Below are 25,402 nucleotides of genomic sequence, written 5' to 3' on the forward strand. Positions count from 1 at the left end.
ATGTATGTAAGTAAGTAAGTATGTAAGTAAGTATGTAAGTAAGTATGTAAGTAAGTAAGTATGTAAGTAAGTATGTAAGTAAGTATGTAAGTAAGTAAGTAAGTATGTAAGTAAGTATGTAAGTAAGTAAGTATGTAAGTAAGTATGTATGTAAGTAAGTAAGTAAGTATGTATGTAAGTAAGTAAGTAAGTATGTAAGTAAGTATGTATGTAAGTAAGTATGTAAGTAAGTATGTATGTAAGTAAGTAAGTAAGTATGTAAGTAAGTATGTAAGTAAGTATGTATGTAAGTAAGTAAGTAAGTATGTAAGTAAGTATGTATGTAAGTATGTAAGTAAGTATGTAAGTAAGTATGTATGTAAGTAAGTAAGTATGTAAGTAAGTATGTATGTAAGTAAGTAAGTATACTAAAAGACTACTTAATACAACCAACACCATAACAATAATCCATAACCCCCTGTTCACGAACCCCCGAAACTCGGGGGGCCAGGACGCCCCCCTCTTCTCCTCCGGTCCTTCCGGACTTCCGGATCTTCTGTCTTTGTTCTTCACCCTCCAGGAATCGAACCTGGCTCTTCAAGGGCTCAAATCACTCCCTTTACCCCTTGCTTTACCACCTGAGCCACTCGCCCAGGCATTTGGACCTCCTCTCAGTCAGCCTTTCACTCTTCACAGTCCACCACTCACTTAACCCTCTGAGCCATTCGTTCAGATGCTTGGACTTCTTCTCGGCTCATATACTCCCTGAAACTACTGTTTGCCGTTTTGTCTTGTGTTTCATACGTCAAGCTGCTCATTGTGCCTTAACTTGCCCTTCTATTTGTAAACCTTGTTACTGTCATGGATACATTTCAAATATATAACAATATAAAAAGATCCTTGCTGTTCTGAAATGCACACCCTGAAGTTTGTCACTTCACCTTTACTCAATGGAAACATGTGTTATATTAATGGGCACCCTGATTTGAACTGTACATGATTGTTTACACAAATAAATATCAGTAAGAAAAAAACTAAATGTTCATTCAACATCTGTTTATTGTTTACACACATGGATGTTACAGTCTATATTTATATCTTACATACAGAAGATCCACAACATATCAAAATTAAAGGATGAAAAAAGGAGTTAGGAAAATAACATCACTAAGTATCAATAAATGCTGGAAACCAAAATCATTTCTCCCACGGAGAAACATTGTTCACTGTCACCATGACAACAGTTACAGTACAAAGATCCATAGATTAGACTGAACTGTAATCGAGCAGCAGAGTTGAGAAAACATGTTAACTTGTTAGGATGATTCAGATGTGCAACAAGCTGCAGTGAATTTTAACTTATTATTGGCTGAAGAAGCAAGAAAATAAATCAGACTTCATTCTTTGTCTGACTGCATGTGATGTTTTTTTTTCCTTTAAAACATAAATATATGAAATGTTGATTCTCAAACCTGTGATCGTTCATTACAGGAGAGCTGTGCTCAACAAAGCAGCGTGTTGAACGCACCTCGTGCTGTTTTAATCTATGGTAAAACGGGCACACTGGCACTTTGATGGTTAATCACACGATCACTTCAGGGGAACAGATAAGGCACAAGCATGCATGCACACACACACCTGTTCACCTCAACAATCTCACACACACACACACCTGTTCACCTCAACAATCTCACACACACCTCAACTGACACAGCCCTCTATTTATTTTTTTTTAAATCAACACAACACCAATATTCAACCACTGATGATGATGATGATGATGATGATGATTTGGCCTTTGAGAAATTAAAAGACAACAACTTAAAGAGCAGTTTTGGCCACAAAGCTAGGCGAAGACCAGATGATGCTGGTCCACCAGGGTCCGGGTGAAGTTGTTGATCGGCCCAATGGCGTTGCCCCGCCACCACAGCAGGTTAGGACCAAACACAACAGCCAGGTTACTGTTGGTCATCTTGTTCACCTCACTGTTGGCTGACACCTAAACACACAAACACACACACACAGCTGTCAGAAACAGATGCACAACTGTGAAAGGAAGTGCGGTGTCAGGTGGCGGCCATGTTGTGGGAGAGGACCTGGACTCTCTGACAGAGGTGTGTCAGAGGAGGATGTTGTCCAAAATAAAGACCATACTGGACTGTCCCTCCCACCCGCTCCACACTGTGCTGACCAGCCACAGGAGCTCGTTCAACAACAGACTCCGACTCCCACGATGCACCACTGCCTGCCTGTCTCAATCAAACTACTGAACTCTGAACTGTAACAGTCACTCAGACACTGTACATTCATGTCATGCTCTTTACCATGTAAAGGTTTTTATACAGTAGTAAATATGTTCTTCTTTACATACACCTCAGGGATTTAAATGCTGTCTAGGTATTTAGATATTTATTATATATTTCAACTTCAATTTCTCTTTGATTTCTATTTGTAACAAAAAGAATTTATAATAAAGTCATTCTGATTCGGACTTCTCAGCACTGCTAGGAAGCCATGGTTAACTCACATGTGAACAAAAGTCACATGACAAAATGGGCTTTTTACCTGAGTTGTACTTGAGCTGCACCTCCTTGACCAGAGTCACGTTGGCAGACCGTCTGAAGATACCCTCAATCTCCAAACCTACACACACACACAGTCAGTTGTTACTGACCGCGATGCCCTCTGAAATGAGACACGGATTCATCTGTGAATGTTACCTTGCTCTGACAGGAAGATAATGGTGTCTCTCATCACCACAGGAACCGGATCACCATCTGAATCCCTCTGAGTCTGACACACACACACAGACACATTTGTTGTCATACCTGTGACACAGACAGAGTCATAACATGGGCCACAGTAGAATCCATGCAGTAGAAAATCAATGTTTTTAAATGTCCTTACTCTCTGACACGAGCAGGACTCACCAGCTGGTCACACTTGACCACATCCTCCAGCTCACTCAGGTAGCTCACATAGTTAATCTTCCTGCCAAACTTCAAACTAAAACAGAGGCGGACACAAGGTCAGCTTAAAGAGATTTGTGGAAGTGTGTACACTACATTAGATGCATGCACAAGTTGCCCGGTGTTGGCACAATATTTAGGGACTCGCCCACACATGCAGGAACTTGCTTGCCTGGCGTTCTTTGTGTTTTACTGCTCATTAGATAGTCATCTTGTAATCCACAATCAAGTAATATACATCTTTTTTTTCAGGAGAACCTGGCTTTCATAATATTCAGGCTATAGTGGTGTTATATGACTATAAAAAAAATTCTAGCACCAGAAAGAGAATGAAAAAAATAATGCGAAAAATAAATTTCATACATATCTATTGAAAAAACACAGGAAACTGTAATTAAACTCTCCCAAACATTATCAACATGTAGTTTAGGGTGTTAGGGATAAGTGTGTAAAAAATGAAGGTTCTAACTATAGTACAAATATAATTTATTACACCATAAGTGAAAAAAAGTGCCATTCGCTCCATTGATTTTGATGCCACTGTTACAGGCCCTGTTCACCCAGAACGTCTTCGATGTAACTTTCGTTGCTATGTTTTGTTAGCAAAACATAGCAATGCTAAAATGTCAAATAAAACGTTTCCAGTAAGATATATAAGTGTATGACGGTATACAGAACGACGCACTTTCTGGTTCAGATAACGGTCCGCTATGCGTCTATTATTGCGTTCAGAGACGCTTTTCAGCCGTGTAAATGACCCAGCTAGTCAGGGGAGAGAGTTCTCTTGTCCTTCAACCATCTTTGGTGGTTACGTCAGAGCACAAAGGCTCTACAATTGGATGTTTGAGCCCCTCCTGATATTGCTTGATGGTCCAATTGGACACTGAGGGGTTCTGGGGTACGTCACACAGACATGCGGAATAGGTCCCACAAAAGCCTAAAGTGTGTTCTTTTCGAGGAAAAAACGTCTCTGCCTATTACCATTCCTGAGATATGAGCGACTTTGTAAGACATACGCTCATTGGTCGGATACGACAAAGACGCCTCATTAACATCTATGACCTGGAACAACCAAATGAATTGATGCAACAATACTAATGTGATGATCAGAAAATACATTCTTGTTCAAAACAATTGCAGCCTCCAGGAGTCACAGGATTCACTGCTTGTTTGTAGGTTCACATACCTGTTCTGTGTAACTGTACCTCAGGTGTCAGGATAATGTTCAGCAGTGGGTCCTGATGGTTGATCTCTTCTTTGTATTGGATGACAGTCGGGTCAAAGGGGTCCAGACTGGAACTTTTGTCCTGGTTACAGAGCTGCTGGTCAGACAGGATCTCTTCCTCCTTACAGTCATGTTGTTGAGGGAGACCTGGAGGGACAAATGGACACAAAGACTAATGTGATGATGGAAACATCTAAAACCTGGAACAACCAAATGAGTTAATGCAACATTAAAATACTAACAAACAGAAAATATCATAAACATTCAGGACAACATTTCAGACAGAAGACAGGAGCCACAAATCTTCTGTGGATGTTAAGCTGTCACATCTTAACCTGGCTGTGGTCTGTGGAGGTGTGCACCACGGCACTGCGTGGAATTCAGCTACCAGCCAACATGTAATGGATCATATCAGTGCTGTACTGTTTATCAACTTGGGCTACATCGATCATGCTCAGCTTAACAACTGATGACGTACACAGTGGTAATGTGCGAGCGTCTTCACCCAGCTTAGCTTCAAGTCATGAAGTCAGTGTCCTCCTGTTAGAAACACTATGTGTTGAATGTGCACTCTTTTCAAACAGAGACGTTGTTGTTCCGTGACATTGTCATGTTTACATACCTGTTCTGTGTAACTTGATCTCAGGCTTCAGGAGGAGATCCAGCAGTTTGCGCTGACGGTCCATCTCTTCCTCGTACTGGACGATAGTTTGTTCAAACACTCCCAATATTTCAGCAGCAGCAGCAGTTAGCCGCTCGCTGATAAAACCTCTCAGAAACTCAGCAGCAGCCATTCAGATGTGATAAAACACTCACAGTAGTTACACTTCTGTTCAACTAGCGAACAAACTACTTCTTCTTCACATGTGGTGTGCTGTCGCTGTGCTCGTCTTTTTCTGTTCCCTCTACTTCCTCCTTTTCTTCTTCTTTAGTATATTGGCGGTGGGAGCCACCCTGTAAGGCAAATTACCGCCGCCTACCGGACTGGAGTGTTACAGCAGCAGAACAAATAAGACAATGCAGTGTGCTACTAGAGAAGCATAAAAACTAGAAACAGATAAGTCACAAATAACCTAGAATTAAAAATAAAATTAAAAACAATGATAAGATGATTTATCTTTTAATTAATATAGAATTAAAAATAAAAGAATAAAAATGGAAAATTAGGAATAACCATGAGATATACAGCTAAGGATAGATATATGTACAGATATGTACAGTGCTGTATTTGCATCCTGCATCATGAATGTCATGAAATAAAAAACTAACAACTCCAATAGAAGTATTGTACTGTTGGTTATAGTGTTGCACAAGAGGAACTGTACTGTTTTTAGTGCCATAAAAATAATACTATGGAACACAGTAGTACAGAGACATTTAAAACACAGGTGGTGGTATGGGGGGCAGAGGAAGAAGAACACAGCAGCAGTCCTCAGTGATGCTCTGATTTGTTGCAGTGCTTCTTTATAATGGTCTTTAATTCTAACTAACTGCATTGATTGAGAAGAATTACTGCAGTAGAGTGGTTACTCTATTCCACAGACATAAGAATTGTAAAAACCTTATTTAATATCCAGGTGATTACTTGAGGGTTTTTCAATTACGATTAATGAACGATCATTTTTATTGTTTAAAAAATAATTACAAGCTTCAGAACGTCCCCTGTCCATTCTCACCAACAACTCCACTAATACCTGTGCTCTGCTTCAGGTGTGTGCAGCGGTGCAACAATGAAAAACGTCCCATGTGAAACAATTTACCACCGCGCTGAGTTCCGGACATTTTAGACATTTAAACCAGTGTTGTCAGTATATGAAAAATTCATATCATAACGCAAATTCACACAATTCATTGCGGGCCGCCATAAATGTTTCTGCGGGCTGCCATTGGCCCGTGGGCCGCACATTGAGTACCTATGCTATAAACCCATAAGGTGGTGACCTTTGGCTACGTAACCCAAAACTCAGCCTTTCACTCTTCAGCCACAGGAAGTAACCCCACAGACCACTTTAACCTCTGAACCATTTTTAGATGCTTAAAGAGACGGTTAACAAGGGGAAGTGTCGGGGTGAAAATCCCCTTGTTTCCTTCTGATCACCCCCTGAATTAGTTTGTAAGGAAGGAGTGGATAAATTCTGGTCTCAAAATTATAATTTATTAAACAATGAGGCAAATTCTGAGTCGCAGAGCTCTGGGTTGTTGCACACAAAGAACCAAACAAGAACAACACAAGAACAGGACAACCAACAAGAACAAACAACCACACAGCAACAACGAACAACGCAACAACCACTGGACATGGAATTCACACATTGATATACCCCATGGGCGTTCCTGCCTGCCGGCCCACAGGGGCATCTACTATCCCCCTGCAGACCCTGGTTCATACAGCAACTAGACCATTAGTGTTTACTGCCAAATAAGGTAAAACTCCAATTCCTTAAATCTCATAGGTTGTGAGTCCGATCTGGGGGTGACCATAAACTGGGCACTCAGGAGAAAAACACATTCCTTTAGAATCTGGCTTTTATCAGGTCAAAGGTGCTGCTGTCCTTAGTCTGAATTTATGACCATCTCGTACCATCTCTCCAGAGAGCAGAAGAACAACTGATCTCATCTGCCACAGCCTGAACTGCAGAAAACAACGTTATATGACATACTATGAAATTACTTATTAATACATTCAGTATCCTCAAATTACTTTGATTTTCTATAAAATTTCCTAACACATAAACACTTATGAAAATCACATTATTAAGCGATAAACACATATAAACATGAATACTTATATATCTGAACACACTGCATGTTAACACGGTGCAGAATAAATTCTTTCACCCAACAGAAGCCAATTCATTACACTGGTCCAATAGAAAATGAAATGAATGTGTTTTTTATTTTTTTGTAGACATGTATACAATTCAACATGACATAATGTTGCATAATGTTGGCTAAAACATATGCCAGCTAAACAAAATACAAAAAAAAACAAAACAAGCATCAAACAGAAGAACGCTAGTTTCATCCAAAGCGAAAAACTACTAAACTAAAAAATGCTAGTTAAAAAAATACAAAAAAGATAATAATGTTAGCTTAACAAAGTTAACTAGCTAGAAGCCCATGTTGGGAAAACAAATTATAAAAGAAAATGTTAGTTTAATAAGGTAGCTAAAAACATATGCTAGCAAAACAAAATATCTAAACGATAAAAGAATGTTAGTTTAACAAAGGAGAGTGTTAGCCCATGCTAGGATAACAAAATTTAAAAGAAAATGTTAGTTTAATAGTGTTAGCTAAAAATGTATGCTAGATAAACAAAATATTAAACAGAAAAATGTTAGCTTAATAAAGGAGTGTTAGCTAAAACATTATGCTTGCAAAACAAATATCAAACAGACGAATGCTAGTTTCATACAAAGTGTTAGCTAAAAACATATGCTAGCTAAAAAAAGAAAGAGTAGAGCTAAAAAGCATCGGCTAAAACCTGATGCTAGCCAAGCAAAGAATGCTTTCAACATATTAATGTGGCACAGCCTGCTTTTCTGCCTATGCTCCGGTGTGTAATCATGGTCATTTACTTTTTCTGGGGCCGTGTAAGAGTGGATGTGTTGAGTTTTGGTCATTATTTGCCCCAAGAATCCCTCTGAATGTGTGGTACCAGTATATATTTCATCATCACACAGAGACAGGTGGAGGTCAGTGTTTGTTACAGGTGGAGCTCATTCTGCTGCTTCCACCAATCAGCAACAGGAGAAGAGAAAAGCTGAACTCCATCTGTCCAGGATCATCCAGAACAAGAAGATCCATCAGTGCAGTTTTTACAGGAGCTCAGTGGTTAGGAGCTCATTTCACTGCTTCTAAGACAAAAACATGTTCTGACCTGAAATCACAGTCAGTGATTCAAATGAAAGTGAAACATCATCAACATTTAAAGCACAAAGTTGAAGCTGCTGTCACTTCCACACACTCTGCTTCTACACACAGCACAGACTCACTGAGGAACCAGGCCTGCAGTACCAGGCACCAAATCCAGCATGAAGAGGTTCAGTGAATGTGGTGTTGAAGGTGTGGAGGTGGATCAGTGTGTCAGAGGAGACTCTGTAGAAGGACAGAGTGCCAGCAGGACAGTCCACATACACTGCTGCTCTGTAAGAGACAGAGGAGGAGGAGATGGGTGTTTCGCTGTTATTGTGCCAGACAGAGTAACCATCATCAGAGCAGAACAGACTCCAGGACTGATTGTTTGCTCCAAACACGCAGTCATCAGTCATCCAATCACCCATGCCTCCTTTCCTTCTGATTCTTCTGTAACTCACTGATATATGAACCCTTCCTCTCCACTCGACCTCCCAGTAACAGCGACCAGTCAGAACATTTCTACACAGCAGCTGAGGACACAGGTCAAATCTGTCTGGATGATCAGGATATGGCTGCTCCTCCTCCTCCACACGTGTCACCTCCCTGTTGTTGTCAGACAGTTTGAGCTTTGTGTGCACTGAGTTTGTGTCGACTTCAAGTTGGCAGAAATCTGATGGAGAGAAAAAGACACAGCTGCAGTTTATCATCTGACACATGTGATGGCTTCATTCTGTCTTTACTGACTGATGTGTTGTTCATTCATACAAAGTTTATCATCAGACTTTTTGTCACTAATGTTTGAATGAACAAATACACAACTATCAGCTTTGTGTTTAAACATGACTTTATCATTACGTGCAATGGCGTCCGTGTGGCGGCGCGGCGACTGTCGATCCTTCGCCGCCAGATTACATTTGAGTTTTTAATGACCTTAACGACCTTCTATGATCATGAAAATAAAATTACAAATAACAGGAATAACACGAAACACAATAACAAATACACAACCATCAGCTTTGTGTTTGCTTGTTGTGCAATCAGCTTGTTGTGTTTCTCGTCAGTGCTTACAGAGCGGGATGTAAATAACATATTTCAATTGGAAAAATAAAATAAAAACCACGGACATCAGCACCGTTAGCTTAGTCTAGTGTAGTCATAGAGTTCAGTCTATCCAACCAGCATGTCGCTCTGTCCGACGGTGGGAGTATGTGCACACATGTGTCTGTGTGTGTGTGTGTCTGTGTACACGCATCGTGCCTCTGTTTGTTTAATAAAGGAACAAGGTGTAGACCTGTTGTATAGGAAAGGTTTTCTTAAATGGCTTCTGTTATGATCTGCTGCTGTATAGAAATGAAAAAGAAATGAAATTGACTTGACCTGATATAATGATGGAAACACTGAACTGATTCTGTTCAACCCGATGGGTCCGTGGGGGCAGCCATGTTTGTAGTCCCATGAAAGAGGACAATCTACTGAATCGAATGATGGACTACAATACCCAGCTGACGAAAAATCCCAGCGTAAAGACTAGACGCACACAAACGGCGCGATGACGCTACGCTAGCTAACGTGGGTGGGCGTCGTCCTTTGTGGAGGTAGTAGTTGGTTTTAGTTTGTAGTGGTGTTCTTTGGTGACTTCGGTGCATTTTAGTGAGTTTCAGTGATATTTAGTGCCTGTGAGTGACAGTAAGTGGCACTGAGTGTCAGAGACTTTCTAGCTTGTTAGTTAGTTCGCTCTTCATAATGCTGAAGAGAACGAACCGTGTCGAGAGGGACATGGCGGAGATTTTGGCAGAAATTCAGCGGCAATCAGATGTTGAATTTCAAGACTCGTCTGACTCTGACGTCAGCAACATTGATTCTGAAGAAGAGGCAATGTTCTTGGAGAAGATGGACCCAGTTTATGAGTAGGTTTGTGGATTTATTTTGAAGTGTAAAGTATTTTTTTTGCTAATCTGTGTTATAATAATAATAAAACACGATTTATTATATATACATGTATGCACAACAGAGTGTAGCAGGGTGGTAGTTGGGATGAGAGAAGAGGATGCAGAGGATAGTGGTGATGATTGACTGTGGCGACCCCTAAGGGAAGAGCTGAACGGAGATGAGGGCAGTGATGTTCCAGGCCCATCTGGGCTCAACACTGAGGCATCAGCTCTCCTTTCAAGGTTTGTGTGCTGATTATATGTGTGGTTGTGTTGTCATTCAATAATATATCTATTACTGCTTTATTGTTATATTCATTAGCTTTTCTGCTGTAGAAATTGATGTGATGTGATTTAATATTTTTCTTTCAACATCTAAATTATTTTTTCATACAACAGTGATCATGATGGAGATGAGACGGATGAGGACTATGTCCCCCCACCACGCACTTCCTCAAGGTCAAGGCAGGTCAGTGCGGTCACCATCCACCTCCTCGTCCTCAAGTCCTGGATCCCCCTCCCCTGACCCAAGGCCATCAAAGAGAGGCCGTGGCATTAGCCGTGGTGGGTGAGCCAGCAAGCGGCCAAAGCTAGCAACTGAAGATTTTCAGGCTCAGCAGGAGAGGTGGCACATTGACATTTTCCAAATTTGATATTTTGTTTTTGTTATTTATTTTTCATTATTGTATATACACATACATATTTATAATGAAACGACTCTATTTGGAGACAAAATCATACATTTTGATGTTTTTTCTATTGATTTTATACTGTGCACACGGTAAAATAAATACTAAAAAGCTCCAGTAGATGGCAATAGACTAGTATAATGGATATAATATATATATAATATATAATAATTTTTAATATATATAATATTTTCCAGCCAGTTCCCATTGGAAATGGTAAGTAACCAGTAACCAGTGGTGCCAAATTGTGCCAAACTGAGTGTCCGCCTGGTGATATCCTTACTAAAACCTTTGTGAAGACTTTACTCTTTGTTCAAATTCTATCAAATTTGGATTTGTCGCCAAGGAATAGCTGAATGTGATCAATGGCATCTGTGTACATAGAATCATTGTTGGCATAGTGTTTTCCTCGTTAACATTACATTTCTCCTTTAGTTTATTCTAATTAACCCAGGCATACTAATAGACACAATATTTTTAACACTGGAAATGCATTCTCTGAGGTCCCTAGATGTCCCTAGACACCAAGAACATGCATATGCACATTATTATTGTGGTGCATTTCTTTGTTTTCTTTGGGAATGTCTTTTTAGACATTTTTTTCCCTTAGTATGGCTAGGGTTTAAAGGGTTAAATATGTTGAATGTTGGATAATTAGGATATACTTTGTGCTCATCTATGGTATTTGCAGAGTGTTAAAAGTAGAAAAATGAACCGTTCCACCCCTAGTAATACTAATTTGGAATTTTTTTTGTACAATTCTCATGACTGTGGAATAGAGTAACCACTCTACTGCAGTAATTACAGTACCTGTTGTTGTTGGAAGCTTTGAGTAACCTGTTTCTAATCTGTTTAATCTGATCTGTTCTGTCTTTCTCTAAAATCTGACAGTCCAGCTGATGGTCTCATTGGGAATACAGTGAAACAGAAATGTAGAGTTTGAGGTTATGCCTTGTGATGGAAATTTTAATATCTGTATATGCAGTCGCTCCTTAATATTTGTTATTACTTTAATCTGTAATCCTTGTTGTTAATTCCCTGGGTCATCTGTGTCTGTCCCTGTATATCATAGCCTCCCTTAATCTTTGAGTTCACTTCCCTGCAACACCCCACCTCTTGTTTCTCACCAAGGTGACAGATCCTCTGCCTTTTGCTTTTCAATGTTAATGTCTAGACCCTTTTCCAATATACAAGAGACTCCAGGGCGCCATCCTGAGGTGTGAATTAACATCCCACATTGCAGAAAATGTCAAATATGGTCACAGACACAGAGGGCTGTGACTTGCTTGGGGGAGTGCCTTCCCCAGGCATAAATGTTCTCTTCTCCCCATGTTTGGGGTCTTTCATTCATTCTGACTGCTAGAGTGTTTTTGATTGACCTTCTTTGCAAAGAATAAATCCTTGTCGGCCGGCAGAAGTCTCTATTTCATTTTTCACCAGAGCAGAAAAGTTTCCACAACAGCCTATAGTTATTTTGGCGCAGAAAGTGCAGAAAGTAACAGATGTAAACCTGTTTTGTTATAATAATCTGCTCCATAAAACTGATTTGTTACCATTAGGTTGACAAAACGGTTTAATTTTCAGTTTGTTTTGTATTTGTCATCATTGCTTAAAGTTATTATTGAATATATCAGAAATAGTTATTGAGTTAAAGGTAGGGTAGGAGATATTGAAAACTCAGTGAGAGTCAGCCAGATTTTGAAAGTAAACACACGCCCCTTTCTCTCTGGGCTCACCCCGAAGCCACGCCTCCCAATCACATGGACGCACATTACCTGTGACTTCGGCCATCATGCACGTACCTCCCTGGTGCGCGCAGAGCAGGAAGAGAGTGATAACCAGCCAATACTCCGCGCAGGGTCGTCCCGGAGGATTGGCTGATGTTTTTAGTGTTTTATAGCTACAGATGATTCATATTCTTCATTTTAATGAGAAACTGACGAACTAATCGGTTGCTATATGATTGTAAAGAGAAGTTACACTAATTTAACAAAAAGTGCATCAGAATGAAATCAGAATACAGGAAATGGCTTCTACTTCATATAAAATTTTTAGAGTTTAGAGTCTACTTTTTCTACTTCTAAAATTTGAGTAAATTTTGCTTGGCTTTTTCTAATTGATATTTTGTTCAGTAACTGTTATTTAAATATTTTAAAACTAATACTAAGTGCACTTTATCAGCGTTGTTTGCCTTTTAAATCTACTGATAATTTTTGAGAAGTGACAGATTAGGCTTTTAGTCATTTACACAAAAACATGCAAATTACTGAGACACAAATCATCTGGCTCATGTAAGAGAGGAAGTGAGGAGGACATGAGAGTAAGAAGACACTTGGGACATGCTAGCAGGTCACAGTCAGTCCATATTCACTCCAATGACATCACATCCAGACGTTACAACAATAAGTAAGTGCGCAATGACACTGTGACTGAATACAAGAGACAAATGTCCATTAAAGACAGGACTTCTGGTGGACTGATAAAACACTGACTCATGCACAATAAAATGAGGAAAGACTGAGTCAAACTTACATTTCCTCAGACCAGGTTTTAACCTCAGCTCTCCACCATAGTCCACCCTGCAGGAAGAAACACAGTCAGAATGATTTTCTATCCAACATGAGTCCAAACTGCTGATCAACATGAAGCAGAGTTCCTCAGTTTGTCAGAGACACAATGAGTGGATCCACCAGCTTCAGTAGGTTTTGTGTCATTTACATGTCTGAAATCTTAATTTTATAGCTTCATGATGGAGAAAAATTAAAGATCAGTGGAGATCAGTGATTTTTACTGTAAACATATTACACACTTATATTTGTGCATACCTGAGAGTGTCCAGTCTATAGTTTGGACTATCCTGAATGTCCAACAGCAGCTTCACTCCTGAGTCTCCTGGACCCATTAGATTGTAGCTCAGGTCCAGTTCTCTCAGGTGGGAGGGGTTGGAGGTCAGAGCTGAGGCCAGAGAAGCACAGCCTTCCTCTGTGATCAGACAGCTCGACAACCTAGAGTTACAAAACAAATGTGAAAACAAAAGGCATGAAGGATTTATAAATGTTGTATACTTTGAATCTGGGGCTGAATTTAAATGTTTAACAACCAGCTGCATCCAGACCTGAGAGCTTCCAGTCTACACTGTGGCGTCTCCAACCCAGCAGCTAACTGCTTCACTCCTGAGTCCCACAGGTTGTTGTCACTGAGGTCCAGCTCTCTCAGACTAGAGGACTGGGAGGTGAGGACTGAGGACAGAGAAGCACAACCTTCCTCTGTGATCAGACAGCTCGACAACCTAGAGTTACAAAACAAATGTGAAAACAAAAGGCATGAAGGATTTATAAATGCTGTATACTTTGAATCTGGGGCTGAATTTACATCCAGCTGCATCCAGACCTGAGAGCTTCCAGTCTACACTGTAGCGTCTCCAACCCAGCAGCTAACTGCTTCACTCCTGAGTCCCACAGGTTGTTGTCACTGAGGTCCAGCTCTCTCAGACTAGAGGACTGGGAGGTGAGGACTGAGGACAGAGCTTCACAGCTTCTCTCTGAGAGGTTACAGCTGCTCAGCCTGACAGAAAAGAAAAGTACACATTTTACAACACTGACATTTATAGTAACTGTGACTGCAAAATGGACAATGACAAAATAGTAATGTGAACCTGACAGCCACAACTATAGAAGACATTTAAATGTGTCCTATAGATAGAAATAAATATTTAAATTTGAATCTATGTGTGTATTTAACCACTCAACAACATGAACCATGTTTCATAAATCCACCTACAGAACTTTGTTGGAGGCTTTGACCACTGGCAGCAGCCTCAGAAGAGCCTCCTCTGAAGCAGAGTATTTCCTCAGGTCAAACACCTCCAGATCTTCTGATGACAGTAAGATGAAGACCAGAGCTGACCACTGAGCAGGAGACAGTTCATCTGTGGAGAGACGTCCTGATCTCAGGGACTGTTGGATCTCCTCCACTAGAGAACGATCATTCAGTTCATTCAGACAGTGGAACAGATTGATGCTTCTCTCTGCAGACACATTCTTACTGATCTTCTTCTTGATGTACTGGACTGTTTCCTGATTGGTCCGTGAGCTACTTCCTGTCTGTGACAGCAGGCCTTGTAGGTGAGTCTGATTGGTCTGCAGTGAAACACCCAGGAGGAAGCGAAGGAACAAGTCCAGGTGTCCATTTGGACTCTGTAAGGACTTGTCCACAGCACTCCGGTGGAGGTGTCTTAGTTTAGATTTGTGTCTAATGACTTTAGACCACCAAGATTGTTCCAGCAGGTTGACAGCAGAGTTGATGAAGGTCAAATGGACATGAAGAGCAGCCAGAAACTCCTGAACACTCAGGTGGATGAAGCAGAAGACATTGTCTTCCTCTGTGAAGATCTGTGTGAACACTCCTGATTTCACTGGGGCTGCTTTATCGATGCCACACTCTGTCAGGTCTGATTGATAGAAGATCAGGTTTCCTTTCTGCAGCTGATCAAAAGCCAGTTTTCCCAGAGCCTGGATCATCTCCCTGCTCTCTGGGCTCCAGTGTGAATCTGCCTTAGCTCCTCCATCATACTTTACCTTCTTCACTTTGGTCTGAACCACCAGGAAGCGGATATACATCTCAGTCAGGGACTTGGGCAGCTCTCCTCCCTCTCTGGTTTTCAACATGTCCTCCAGAACTCCAGCAGTGATCCAGCAAAAGACTGGGATGTGGCACATGTTGTGGACGCTTCGTGATGTCTTGATGTGGGAGATGATCCTGCTGGCCTGCTCCTCCTCTCTGAATCTCTTCCTGAAGTACTCCTCCTTCTGTGGGTCAGTGAACCCTCTGACCTCTGTCACCACGTCCACAAAGTCAGTAGGGATCTGATTGGCTGCTGCAGGTCTTGTGGTGATCCATATGCGAGCAGAGCGCAGCAGTTTTCCATTGATGAGGTTTTTCACCAAGATATCGGTGGTGGTGGACTTAGTTACATCAACAGAGTCACTATCATCAACATGAAGGTCCAGATGAAGGCGGCTCTCGTCCAGTCCATCAAACACAAAGAGAAGCTTGAATTCACTCTTGTCGTAGTTGCTGTTTCCTGATGACTGCAGAGCAGTAAAGATGTAATTAAGAGCCTCCTCTTTGATGTCCACAGTCTCTGGGATACATTCATGAATGAGGTTTGCCAAACTGAACTGTTTTCCCATCCGTGGATTCAGATGACGGAAGTAGAAGGGGAAAATGAGATGCACATCTTGATTGGCTTTTCCTTCAGCCCAGTCCAGCATAAACTTTTGCACCAGGAAGGTCTTTCCAATTCCCGCGATTCCGTTGGTCAGCACTGTTTTTATGGGTCTGTATTCCCCAGAAGGATGTTGGAACATGTCTCCAGGTGTGACAGATTTCTCAGTGTCTCTAGGCCTTGAGGCTTTCTGGATCTGTTGGACCTCATGCTGTGTGTTGTCAGGGCTGGCTGTGATGTATAGCTTTGTGTAGATATCAACCAGACGCTTTTTTTGTATTGCCGAGCCTTCTCGTGCACACAGAAACTTGTCCTGGAAGTGTGATTGGAGTTTCTGTTGGTAATATGTGATGTGGTGTGGCTCCGGTACTGGAACCATCCCATCTGTGTCAAACACAGTGAGTAGGTTAGTGTGTGTACACATACAGGCACTGAGCATTAACTTGTAGAGGCAGTCCAGTCTGTTCCTACAAAGCAATACATCATTGCCCAAAACACGTCTCTGCTGCAGGTGATTCAAGATGGGGGACACAAAAGTGCCACACTCTTCGACACCCATCAGCGCCAGAGCCGTGTTCTAATGGGAACGTGTTAAAGCTACAATCAGAACATCTCATCAGTGTGAATCAGGTTCCTCAGTCTCACTCTTCCTTTCATGACAGGTTGGTGCCCCCTGCAGTGCGAGCATTGAAACAGCAAAACAGACCTGACAGTGGCATGTTGGTATTTATAAAAACAAACGTGTGAAAACCAGCAAAACTTTGTCTCTAGATAAAGTAAATGATTCTATAAAGGGGCTGTTGGTTTGTTATGTCATTGTTAGTTATAAGCATGTGTGTGTCTAGGGAAGTGAAAAAGTGGAAAGAGTTAAACACAGTGTTTAAGGAGCTCTGATCACTTGCTTTGTCTTTCAGACTTATGATGCAACATTTTCGACTGCTTTCTTTATTACCTACATAACATATTAAAACATACTTGTACTTTTACTTTCAATACTTGAGTACATTTTAAAGGAGAGACAGTGAGATCTCAAAGTGGCATTTGGTATGCCTCGTCTGCTTTAGTGGCACACACCACTATCGATGCCCCGCCTAATCAGATAAGCTGGATTCAGTGTTAGGCTGTAGTTCATGAACTCAGAGGTAAGCAGTGCCAAAAACAACAAACAAAAAGACACTAAAACACACTAAAGTTCCCTAACAAAAGAAAAACACAACAAAGCTAGAACCTAAAACTCCTGACCCAAAACAGCAGAACATGGAAACAAAGAAAAAGGGCGTCTCCCTCCTACAAGCTGCAGCTACACATGACAATATATACAGAGCTATTTACAAATGACAATGACTGATCCAAAAGCAAGATGGACACCAGCTACACAAACACATCAACACAACAGGTACTCAGACACAGACTAAAGACACACAAATCATCTGGCTCATGTGAGAGTGGAAGTGAGGAGGACATGAGACTAAAAAGACACCTGGGACATGCTAGCAGGTCACAGTCCATATTCACTCCAATGACATCACATCCAGACGTTTGATGGACAAAAGCCTTTTTCTTGTTGCATATGTGGGTTAGAACAATAAGGATCCAGTAAGTATGCAATGAAACTGTGACTGAATACAAGAGACAAATGTCCATTAAAGACAGGACTTCTGATGGACTGATAAAACACTGACTCATGCACAATAAAATGAGGAAAGACTGAGTCAAACTTACCCTTCCTCACATCAGGTTTTAACCTCTGCTCTCCACCATGGTCCACCCTGCAGGAAGAAACACAGTCAGAATGATTTTCAGTCCAACATGAGTCCAAACTGTGTGAAGCACGGTTCCTCAGTTTCTCAGAGACACACAAACAGACTCATCTGTGTCAACTCCAGAAGAGTCTCTCCTGATCTGCTCTGTGTTTATTCATGTCCTCCATTATGTGAAATATTGCTCTCTGTCAGTGCTTTACTTGTAAAATCCTCTTCATGCAGCAACAGTGTAGGTTTGATCTCAGCATTGTGCATTTATCCAAAGCAACAAACAAGCCACACTGTCTCTGACTGTTTCTTTCACTATATATGCAAACACAACCCTGGTTCACATGTGTCATGGATGGAAGAGTTTTCAGACAGTTCAAATAAAAACATTCACTCATTTATGTGTGTAGTTTTTACATTGATAATATTGTAGCGTCTCACTCAGTGAAGCTGCTCACTGCTCTCTGTTTCTGACTGAAATAACTCCTCCTTCTACCATTGTGTTGTTGCCTCCTTTGAAGCTTCACATGTGGATTGTTTCAGGAACATTTGTTTGTGGGATAATTCAGTGGTTCTTACAGCTGAGTATTAATTAATAAGTAAGCGGTCGAAAGTGGATGGATGGACAAAGAGCAAAACTGGTTCCAAACCCAGTTTTCTAAGCTTTAGGCATACACTAGGGCTAGACAAAGAGTTATCCAAAAATAGTCAAAAGGTCAAAACTGCAGTTAATAAACAAATAGTATGGCTTGAAGTCTTGGAGGGACACAAGATGCTCTGGCAAGGAGTACAATAATTTCCTTGCCTCCATTTTCCAAAATAACATTGTGCACATGTTTTATTGGGATAACCTTATTAGTGAGAAAACAGGACATTCATAGTATTTCTGATTAAAACCATCTTAGTAGTCGCTATGGCGCTAGCTTGGGCTGGTAGCCACATGTGCCTTTGCTAAGCACCAAAGTGATATTATGCATTGCTGAACTCCTGTGTCCCTGTTTCTTCAACAGCTGAACCTGGATTGTTGAGAGCCGTGTGATCTGCGTTTACGCCGGTGTATGTGTGTATATGACGTTTGAGTGACATCTGGTGAGTAAGAACATTGATACTAGTTTTAAGTGGAGGTAAATTGTGCATTTGCTAATGATAATATGGAGTAAGGAGGCGTTCAGTTCATGTGTTGTGCTTAAAAATATTGTTCATATTATGATGTTAAAATACATTTTCCTCTCTGTTTTTTTGAGAGTGAGTGGTTTAAAAAAAGAAAATGGGAGATGAGTAGTTCTAGTATGGAACAGTAATGGTCCAGCCAAATTGTCTCATGTTAATGTTGATATTTATAATCAGTTAAGTTGATAATGAGAATAATTATAATGATCATTGAGAGACCATGTTTTACATGGTACATGGTTGTGTATACATGTGTTTATATGTCCTTATCTATATGTAAAGACATATTTTGCTATGAGAATATTATTGTAACCCTATTTTGGCCTATACAGGCCGGGTCTCTTTTCTTTATGTGGAAAAGTAAAGGTAACACGAGTAAAATATAGAAATATATATTGTTCCCTCATGATGACACTGGTGTTCAGGTCTGGGTGTCCTCACAGAGCTTACTTCTTATTGAGTTCATCAATGAGCAGCTGCTCGTGCGTCTGGAGGATGTTGTAGAATTTGTCTTTGGCCTCTGTTCCAGCTTGCAGGAATGTGTAGAGCTCCCTGACCTTGTCCTGGTTGGTGGGCTGAGCTCTGATCCGATCATATGCTTCCTGCTGGATGACTGAGCCCAAGAGCTGGTCCAGGATGGGGTCGATGTTGCTGATTCTCTGGATCAGGTCGGCTCTGTGTTCATCCACAAAGTGCATTTCTGAGAGGAGAGAAGAGAAAGATGATCACCTCTGTGGTGCGTTCAGGAACCCCTGCCCTCTGTCCTGTGAGGACTGATGGGCTTCATCAGACCAATCTCCCATTTCTGCAGTAACAACTTTTAACCTGTTCTCATGATGACTGGTCTAACCTGAACAGCAGCTAACTCTGAAGCGTCTGTGCTGTTCATCAGCCATGAAGCCACAGCTCCTTGTGTGTGTGTGTGTCAGATACATTCTGCGCTGATACTAACTGCAAACCTTATACGTTTTGTATATATGTTATATCTTTACCTTTACAGAGGGTGTATAGAAGGCTGAGTGCCTGACATTTCCCAGTTTGGGATCAATCAAAGAATAAAGATCATCAATCTATCAGCTGGTTTATGGTGTGTTCAAGAGGAACTGGTGCTGACCTTTGGACTCTTTGACATCAGTCCAGCTGTGTCTTTAACTGAAACAGAGAAGGAGACACCATCAGTGACAGACTCACCAGACCTTCAAAGTTTGAACTAGCCGCAAGTGGCATTCAGAGAGGGAATGATTGTAGAACAGACGTTTGTTCCGAGTTTCAGTTTTAAACAACAATAAAGATCAATCAGTTACAGAACACTTCTACAGCCTGTTGTGATTCTAAAAGGACACTACAAGTAACTTTCTTATCTTTAGTCTCTTTATGTTTTTTGAATGTTTTAATTCAGACTTCAAGATAAACACAAACACATATTTAAACTTTGAAATAGCAGCAGCTTCAATTTTCAGGGTGGACAGCTACAGGTATCTGGGTGTCCACATTGACCGCAAAATGGACTGGTCCACAAACACAGATGCAATATATAAAATAGGACAGAGTCACCTGTATCTCCTAAGGGAGACTCAGGTCCTTAAACATCTGCCAGACCATGCTGCAGATGTTTTGTGCTGGGGCAGCAGGATGAAGACGGCCGACACCAACAGACTTAACAAGCTCATTTGGAAGGCACTAAAAAAAGTGAAGTCAGTGAGTTGTTGGATCCAATAACTGTAATTATGTCCAATTTAATTCACTTTTTTGTGCTACTTGTTAAAGCAACACAAACCAACAAAGGTTACTTTAACAAGAATACATTTTAAACCAAACACAAAAATATGTAAACATAATTACATTTATTTGATCCAACAACTCACCAAGTTCACTTTTTGGAGGGTCATCAAAGAAGAACTGTGCATGTTACACAGTCAAGTGCTGCCACCTAGTGTCAGGTATAGGTATCAGATTGGTGATTCAACCGTGTTGTGTTGAATTTACTTAGATGGTTTGTGTTGCTCAGTGAGTTCACTTTTTTTCAGTAAAGCTTCCTTCAGGAATAACCCTGCTCGTGAGCAATGCAATGTGTGGCCATCCAATTAGCAGCAGCACAGTAAAAGCCACTTTCATTCATTCATTCTTGTCTGTAATGATGCAGTTTGTACCCAGAAGGGCTCACAATAGGAAAATCAACCTCATTTAAACTATTATATTTATGCAATTAAAAAATTATTTTGAATATAATTAATTAATTGTGATGTATTTTTGTTATATATATTTATTTCATTTATTGTGTTCATCACGTGTAAAGAACTTTAACATAAAAACAGCTTTTATGTCACTGTGTGTCCCTGCTGTGATGATGCTCTGCCAGCAGGTGGCGCTGCAGTGAAGCCATCAGATAGTTCAGGCTGTGTAAAGGCCTCCATCAGCAGTGACAGTTTCTCTGTTTACAGACTGAAGATTTCTTAATCTTAATCTTAATCTAATATTGTGGATTTATGATCTGTATTTCTTCTAGATACACTGTATGTATTTTATGCATATCTGTACAGGAGGACCGTGGATGGGGGGGGAGGGGGATTCATGTTTGTGCATGTTCATAAAAAAAAAAAAAGAAAACATTTAACTCAAAGGCAGACTCATATAATGTGTAATTTAACTGGAATTTTTGCAGCAAAAACCATAAAGCAGGGAACCTGATACAAACATGTGACTGTAAGCAGCTCAGTTAACACACACACACACACACACACGCAAAAGCAGAACATATTAATACAATTATAAATAAATCATTTCAAAATTAAAAACACAACTGTTCTAAAACAAATTAAGATTTTCTGCACAAACAGAATTTACACTCATGTTGTTATCTCTGTTTTATATTATTAAATAAATGTTATTAAAGTTTAAAGGAACACCAACAAAGAAAAAAAAGAGGAAGAGCTTTTAGTCAGAGTTCAGTTTAGTTGTTACTTCCTCATTCACATTTTCACCATTGACATCGGTTATTCTAAAAACTCTCCTATGTCGTTGCTTTTGCTTCATTAATCACAACAACTCCTCCATGGTATTTCTGTTTTGAACGTAGCTATCCCCACAACACAGATATGTCCCCACGTCTGTGGAACAGTCTGCCTCTTCAAGTCAGATCTGCTCGATCTGTAGAAGAGTTTAAAAGCAGACTCAAAACACATTTGTTTTCCTTGGCTTTTAACACTAAATAGGCAGCTCACCTTGGCTTTTATCACTATTTTATGCATGTTTGATCTTGTTTACTGTACTTTTATTATTTTACTTTGATTTTATTGATACATGACCTACTCCTGTGTACAGCACTCTGATCAACCAAAGTTGTTTTTAAATGTGCTTTATAAATAAACTTGACTTATATACAACACTAACTGGACACAATTCATCTAACCCCATACATTCACACACTGTAAAGTGTAATAAGTTGACATTACTTAAAAAAGTTTGGAAACCGATTGCCTCAAAATGTCTAAGTATGTCATTAATTTTAAGTCAGTAAAGCTGAAATGCTGCGTTTAGACTACTCATGCCATGATGGAACTCAGTATAGTTACGTCAAAGTAATTAGTTTGGTGTACTATAAAATATAAGTTACATAAAAAGTATGAGTTATGTTAAGTAAGCACTACTCAAGTATGAGGAAACTGATGTCAGTCCCTGAATAGGGGATTTGCACCATGAGTGAAGGTGGATGGGGAGCAGTGAAATGTCTACAGATCTGTTTGAGTCCAGGTGCCTTGACCTATTTTCTTAGCTATAACGTTTCTCAGAGGATTTAGACCTCAATTTTAAGGTATCCTTAAGATGTTGTTATGAAATATGTTGACGTGTGTAATGTAAAACTACAATGCAGAAGTAACTTTACAAAACACAATCACACAAAAACACAGAAATATAAATAAATAAAATTTGTTTTAGTGTTTACCTTTTAACATATGTCCAGCGACCGCAGATGAAAAATAGCCCTCAGGTTGATTCTTGTGCATTTACAGAAATGTTAACGTCTCATCTGAAGCTCCTCCTTCACAGCACTCAACATCTTATCTGAGGGCAGCAGGGGCTGATGGGAGTTTTGAGCAGCTCATCTTCATTTGGCCTCTGCTGCATCACAGTGTCACTAGAGGAAACTAAGGTTCTTCCTGTTAAGTTTGCCTTCAAGTACTTAGCTTGGGGTCAGGCTTTGACCTAGAGACAATTCTGAGTGCTGTATACATAAAATTGAATTGAATTCATGAAGAAAGGGTTTGCTGTCAGGACCATACCAAACCTCATCCCTCAAAGTGGAGCCATATGACCACCAGAGATGATGTTTGTTTTTCCTGTGGAGAGTCAAAAGATTGTACAGCTCAGAGTGTAGAAAGAACAGAGTCCACATAGTTAGCAAGGACAAAGACTTAAACAGGACGTTGTGGTGTGCTGGCTGCAACTTCCGCAGCTGCATCTGCTTGTAAATTTCCATCACGTCATCAGTGTGGTTAGTGTCACTGCAAAAAAAAAAAAAAAAAAAGATGTTAGAACATGCCTGTGTTTCAACAGGGCCCCAAAGTCATGAACATCAAAAGCATAATGAGAATCAGTTTAAGTGGTGACAAACTTCACTTCAGCAAATTTACAAGCTTCTGTTACAGCAATCGGTTTGGTTGACTGAGCAGATAAGTAAACAACAGGTCTTGTTTCCACAGTGTCAAAGAACAGAAGTCATGTATTCACTCTTTTCACCTACAGTCTGAATAGTCTAGTCAGGTCAGGCAGTCCAAGGGTGGGAGTAGCCTGTAAAGCTAGCTGAAGGGCTCAAAATGTGTGACTTTGTCATGTCATGGTAGCATAAATAAGAGCAGAGGGGTCCTGTTTCAATGGATACTGCTGTTGGCAAGGTCTATGATCAGACTTAGGAGGGATGACAACAGATTCAACAGCTTTGATGAGACCTACATCATATTGATGCTTTACCCACAGTGTCAGCCACCTCCTGGTAGCAGCTGCATCTGTCTCAGACAGGACGTGAGAGGAAGAAGAAATATAGCATAAGAAAAGATCAATGTTTTTTTTCCATCTTTCTGATTCTAGCATGGGCTGTCTCACAACAAGTGCCCTTTGAATTCAGATAACATGAACAACATGAACAGATATTACAATCATATCTGACTGTCCTGCTATTGATATGTATATATTAGTAAAATAGGTGATTAATAATATGACAGCAGCCTTAACACACATCTGGAACCTGTCCCTTCAAAGCGGCTGTGTTCCAAAGAACATGAACATTGCTAAAGTTATAGCACTGTTCAAAAAAGGAAACAAACACAACTTCACAAACTACAGACCAACCTTACTGCTGCCTCACCTCTCTAAAGTCCTTGAAACACTATTTAATGATCGCTTAGAAACATTTATTGAAAAACATCAGTTATTAAATGAAATGCCAACATGGATTTAGACTGAAAAGATCTACGTGATTTAACTGATAGAGTACAATATGTGGAGATGCCAGAGTTTTCTTCAAGGTGTCTTAACATTGCTTGTGGTGTCCACCAGGGGTCCTTCTTGTTACATTCTGCACAGCACAGATCCTGTTTAAAGCATATAGTAACTTCTTACCTGGTAACATCCAGAAACTCTTCACTCTGAGAGAGAAGTCTAACAGTCTGAGAGGTTATGGCAACTATAAAGTACTGATGGTCAAAGGGTTAATACTAATAATCATTTATATTAAATTATGGATGATTGTAGTATATTGTGTGATTCTATGTTTCTATGCATAGATTCATCCTGTGGTGTTGTTATGTATGTGCTTACAGTATGACAGGAAGCAGCTATACTGGTTATGTTCTATGAATGATGGAGACGGGGTGGAATCAGATCAGTTCTACTTCCTTCCACTCCCTTTCAAGCATATAGTGCAGACTTTATGTACAAGCATGTATCCAGGGTCAGTTCTGCAGGCTTGTTACACTGGCCCTTACATGGTCCTAGAAAAAGTAAATGACCATAATTACACAGTTGCCACACCGGACCATAGGCAGAAAAGCAGGCTGTGCCACATTAATATGTTGAAACCAGACTTACAGCGGCTGCTGGCTTCACAGTCTCCTGTCACTGAGGCCTGTTCTGTCGCTGTCCAGTGCTGAAATCGTTGACCCACTGTATCCCGGTGGCGCTGTCCAGTGCTGAAACTGCTAGTGGGGCTGCTCCCTCTGCGCCGTCGTCTAATGCTGATGATTGTGATGAACAGCTGGGGAGGAAGTACGATGACGATGGACAGTTTTGATGAGTAGCTGGCAAACAACTCCTGGAAGATTGCCAAAGGTGGCGATGCCGGCATATTAAGAAATTAATTCCAGTACTGATCATGGCATTACAGTGGCTCGACACACACATTAAACACTGGGAGATGGGATATATTATTCCAGACAGTCATCCACACGTTCACAGAATTGAATTCACACATACCAGAGGTCAAACAATAGTCAGCTATACCTAACCTTCTATCTATTATCTTGCTATGAGTGCTTAAACAGCCACTTCCTGAGCAATATCGGCTTGTTAGGCCAGAAAATCACAATTTGCAATACAATTGCATTGTCAAAC

General features: G+C 40.4%; 2 protein-coding genes and 2 long non-coding RNA genes across 7 annotated transcripts in view; 1 reads left to right on the forward strand and 3 right to left on the reverse strand.

The window, feature by feature from the left end:
• Window positions 1–1,129: 1,129 nt before the first annotated feature.
• LOC114452546 (uncharacterized) lies at window positions 1,130–4,197 on the reverse strand. Of its 4 annotated transcripts, none has more exons than XR_003672277.1 (4): window positions 2,910–4,197; window positions 2,700–2,772; window positions 2,545–2,622; window positions 1,130–1,978 (listed from the first exon to the last, which is right to left on the reverse strand). It is a non-coding gene; the product is annotated as an uncharacterized LOC114452546 (long non-coding RNA). The 4 variants fall into 4 exon arrangements; XR_003672276.1 differs by having other exon boundaries at window positions 2,887–4,197; XR_003672275.1 differs by having other exon boundaries at window positions 2,700–2,985; window positions 4,135–4,152.
• A 3,194-nt stretch (window positions 4,198–7,391) lies between these two features.
• LOC114448765 (NACHT, LRR and PYD domains-containing protein 3-like) overlaps window positions 7,392–25,402 on the reverse strand; it is a 71,565-nt gene continuing 53,554 nt past the window's right edge. The window contains exons 5-8 of the mRNA XM_028425926.1: window positions 14,039–14,212; window positions 13,474–13,653; window positions 13,181–13,227; window positions 7,392–8,701 (exon numbers count right to left, since the gene is read on the reverse strand). Of these exons, the coding sequence (XP_028281727.1) occupies window positions 8,148–8,701; window positions 13,181–13,227; window positions 13,474–13,653; window positions 14,039–14,212 (955 nt within the window). The 3' untranslated portion in view covers window positions 7,392–8,147. The remainder of the gene's footprint in view (window positions 8,702–13,180; window positions 13,228–13,473; window positions 13,654–14,038; window positions 14,213–25,402) is intronic.
• Window positions 9,586–10,405, forward strand: LOC114452580 (uncharacterized). Its single transcript, XR_003672285.1, has 3 exons — window positions 9,586–9,942; window positions 10,045–10,202; window positions 10,359–10,405. It is a non-coding gene; the product is annotated as an uncharacterized LOC114452580 (long non-coding RNA).
• On the reverse strand, window positions 14,425–24,590 carry LOC114448882 (NACHT, LRR and PYD domains-containing protein 1b allele 3-like). Its single transcript, XM_028426103.1, has 6 exons — window positions 23,747–24,590; window positions 22,740–23,298; window positions 19,911–19,948; window positions 19,247–19,496; window positions 17,598–17,644; window positions 14,425–16,259 (listed from the first exon to the last, which is right to left on the reverse strand). The coding sequence occupies exons 4-6, from the start codon at window positions 19,492–19,494 to the stop codon at window positions 14,425–14,427; spliced, it is 2,130 nt and encodes a 709-aa protein (XP_028281904.1). The 5' UTR covers window positions 19,495–19,496; window positions 19,911–19,948; window positions 22,740–23,298; window positions 23,747–24,590.

Source organism: Parambassis ranga, chromosome 2 (assembly GCF_900634625.1).
Source record: "Parambassis ranga chromosome 2, fParRan2.1, whole genome shotgun sequence".
Classification (NCBI taxonomy): domain Eukaryota; kingdom Metazoa; phylum Chordata; class Actinopteri; family Ambassidae; genus Parambassis; species Parambassis ranga.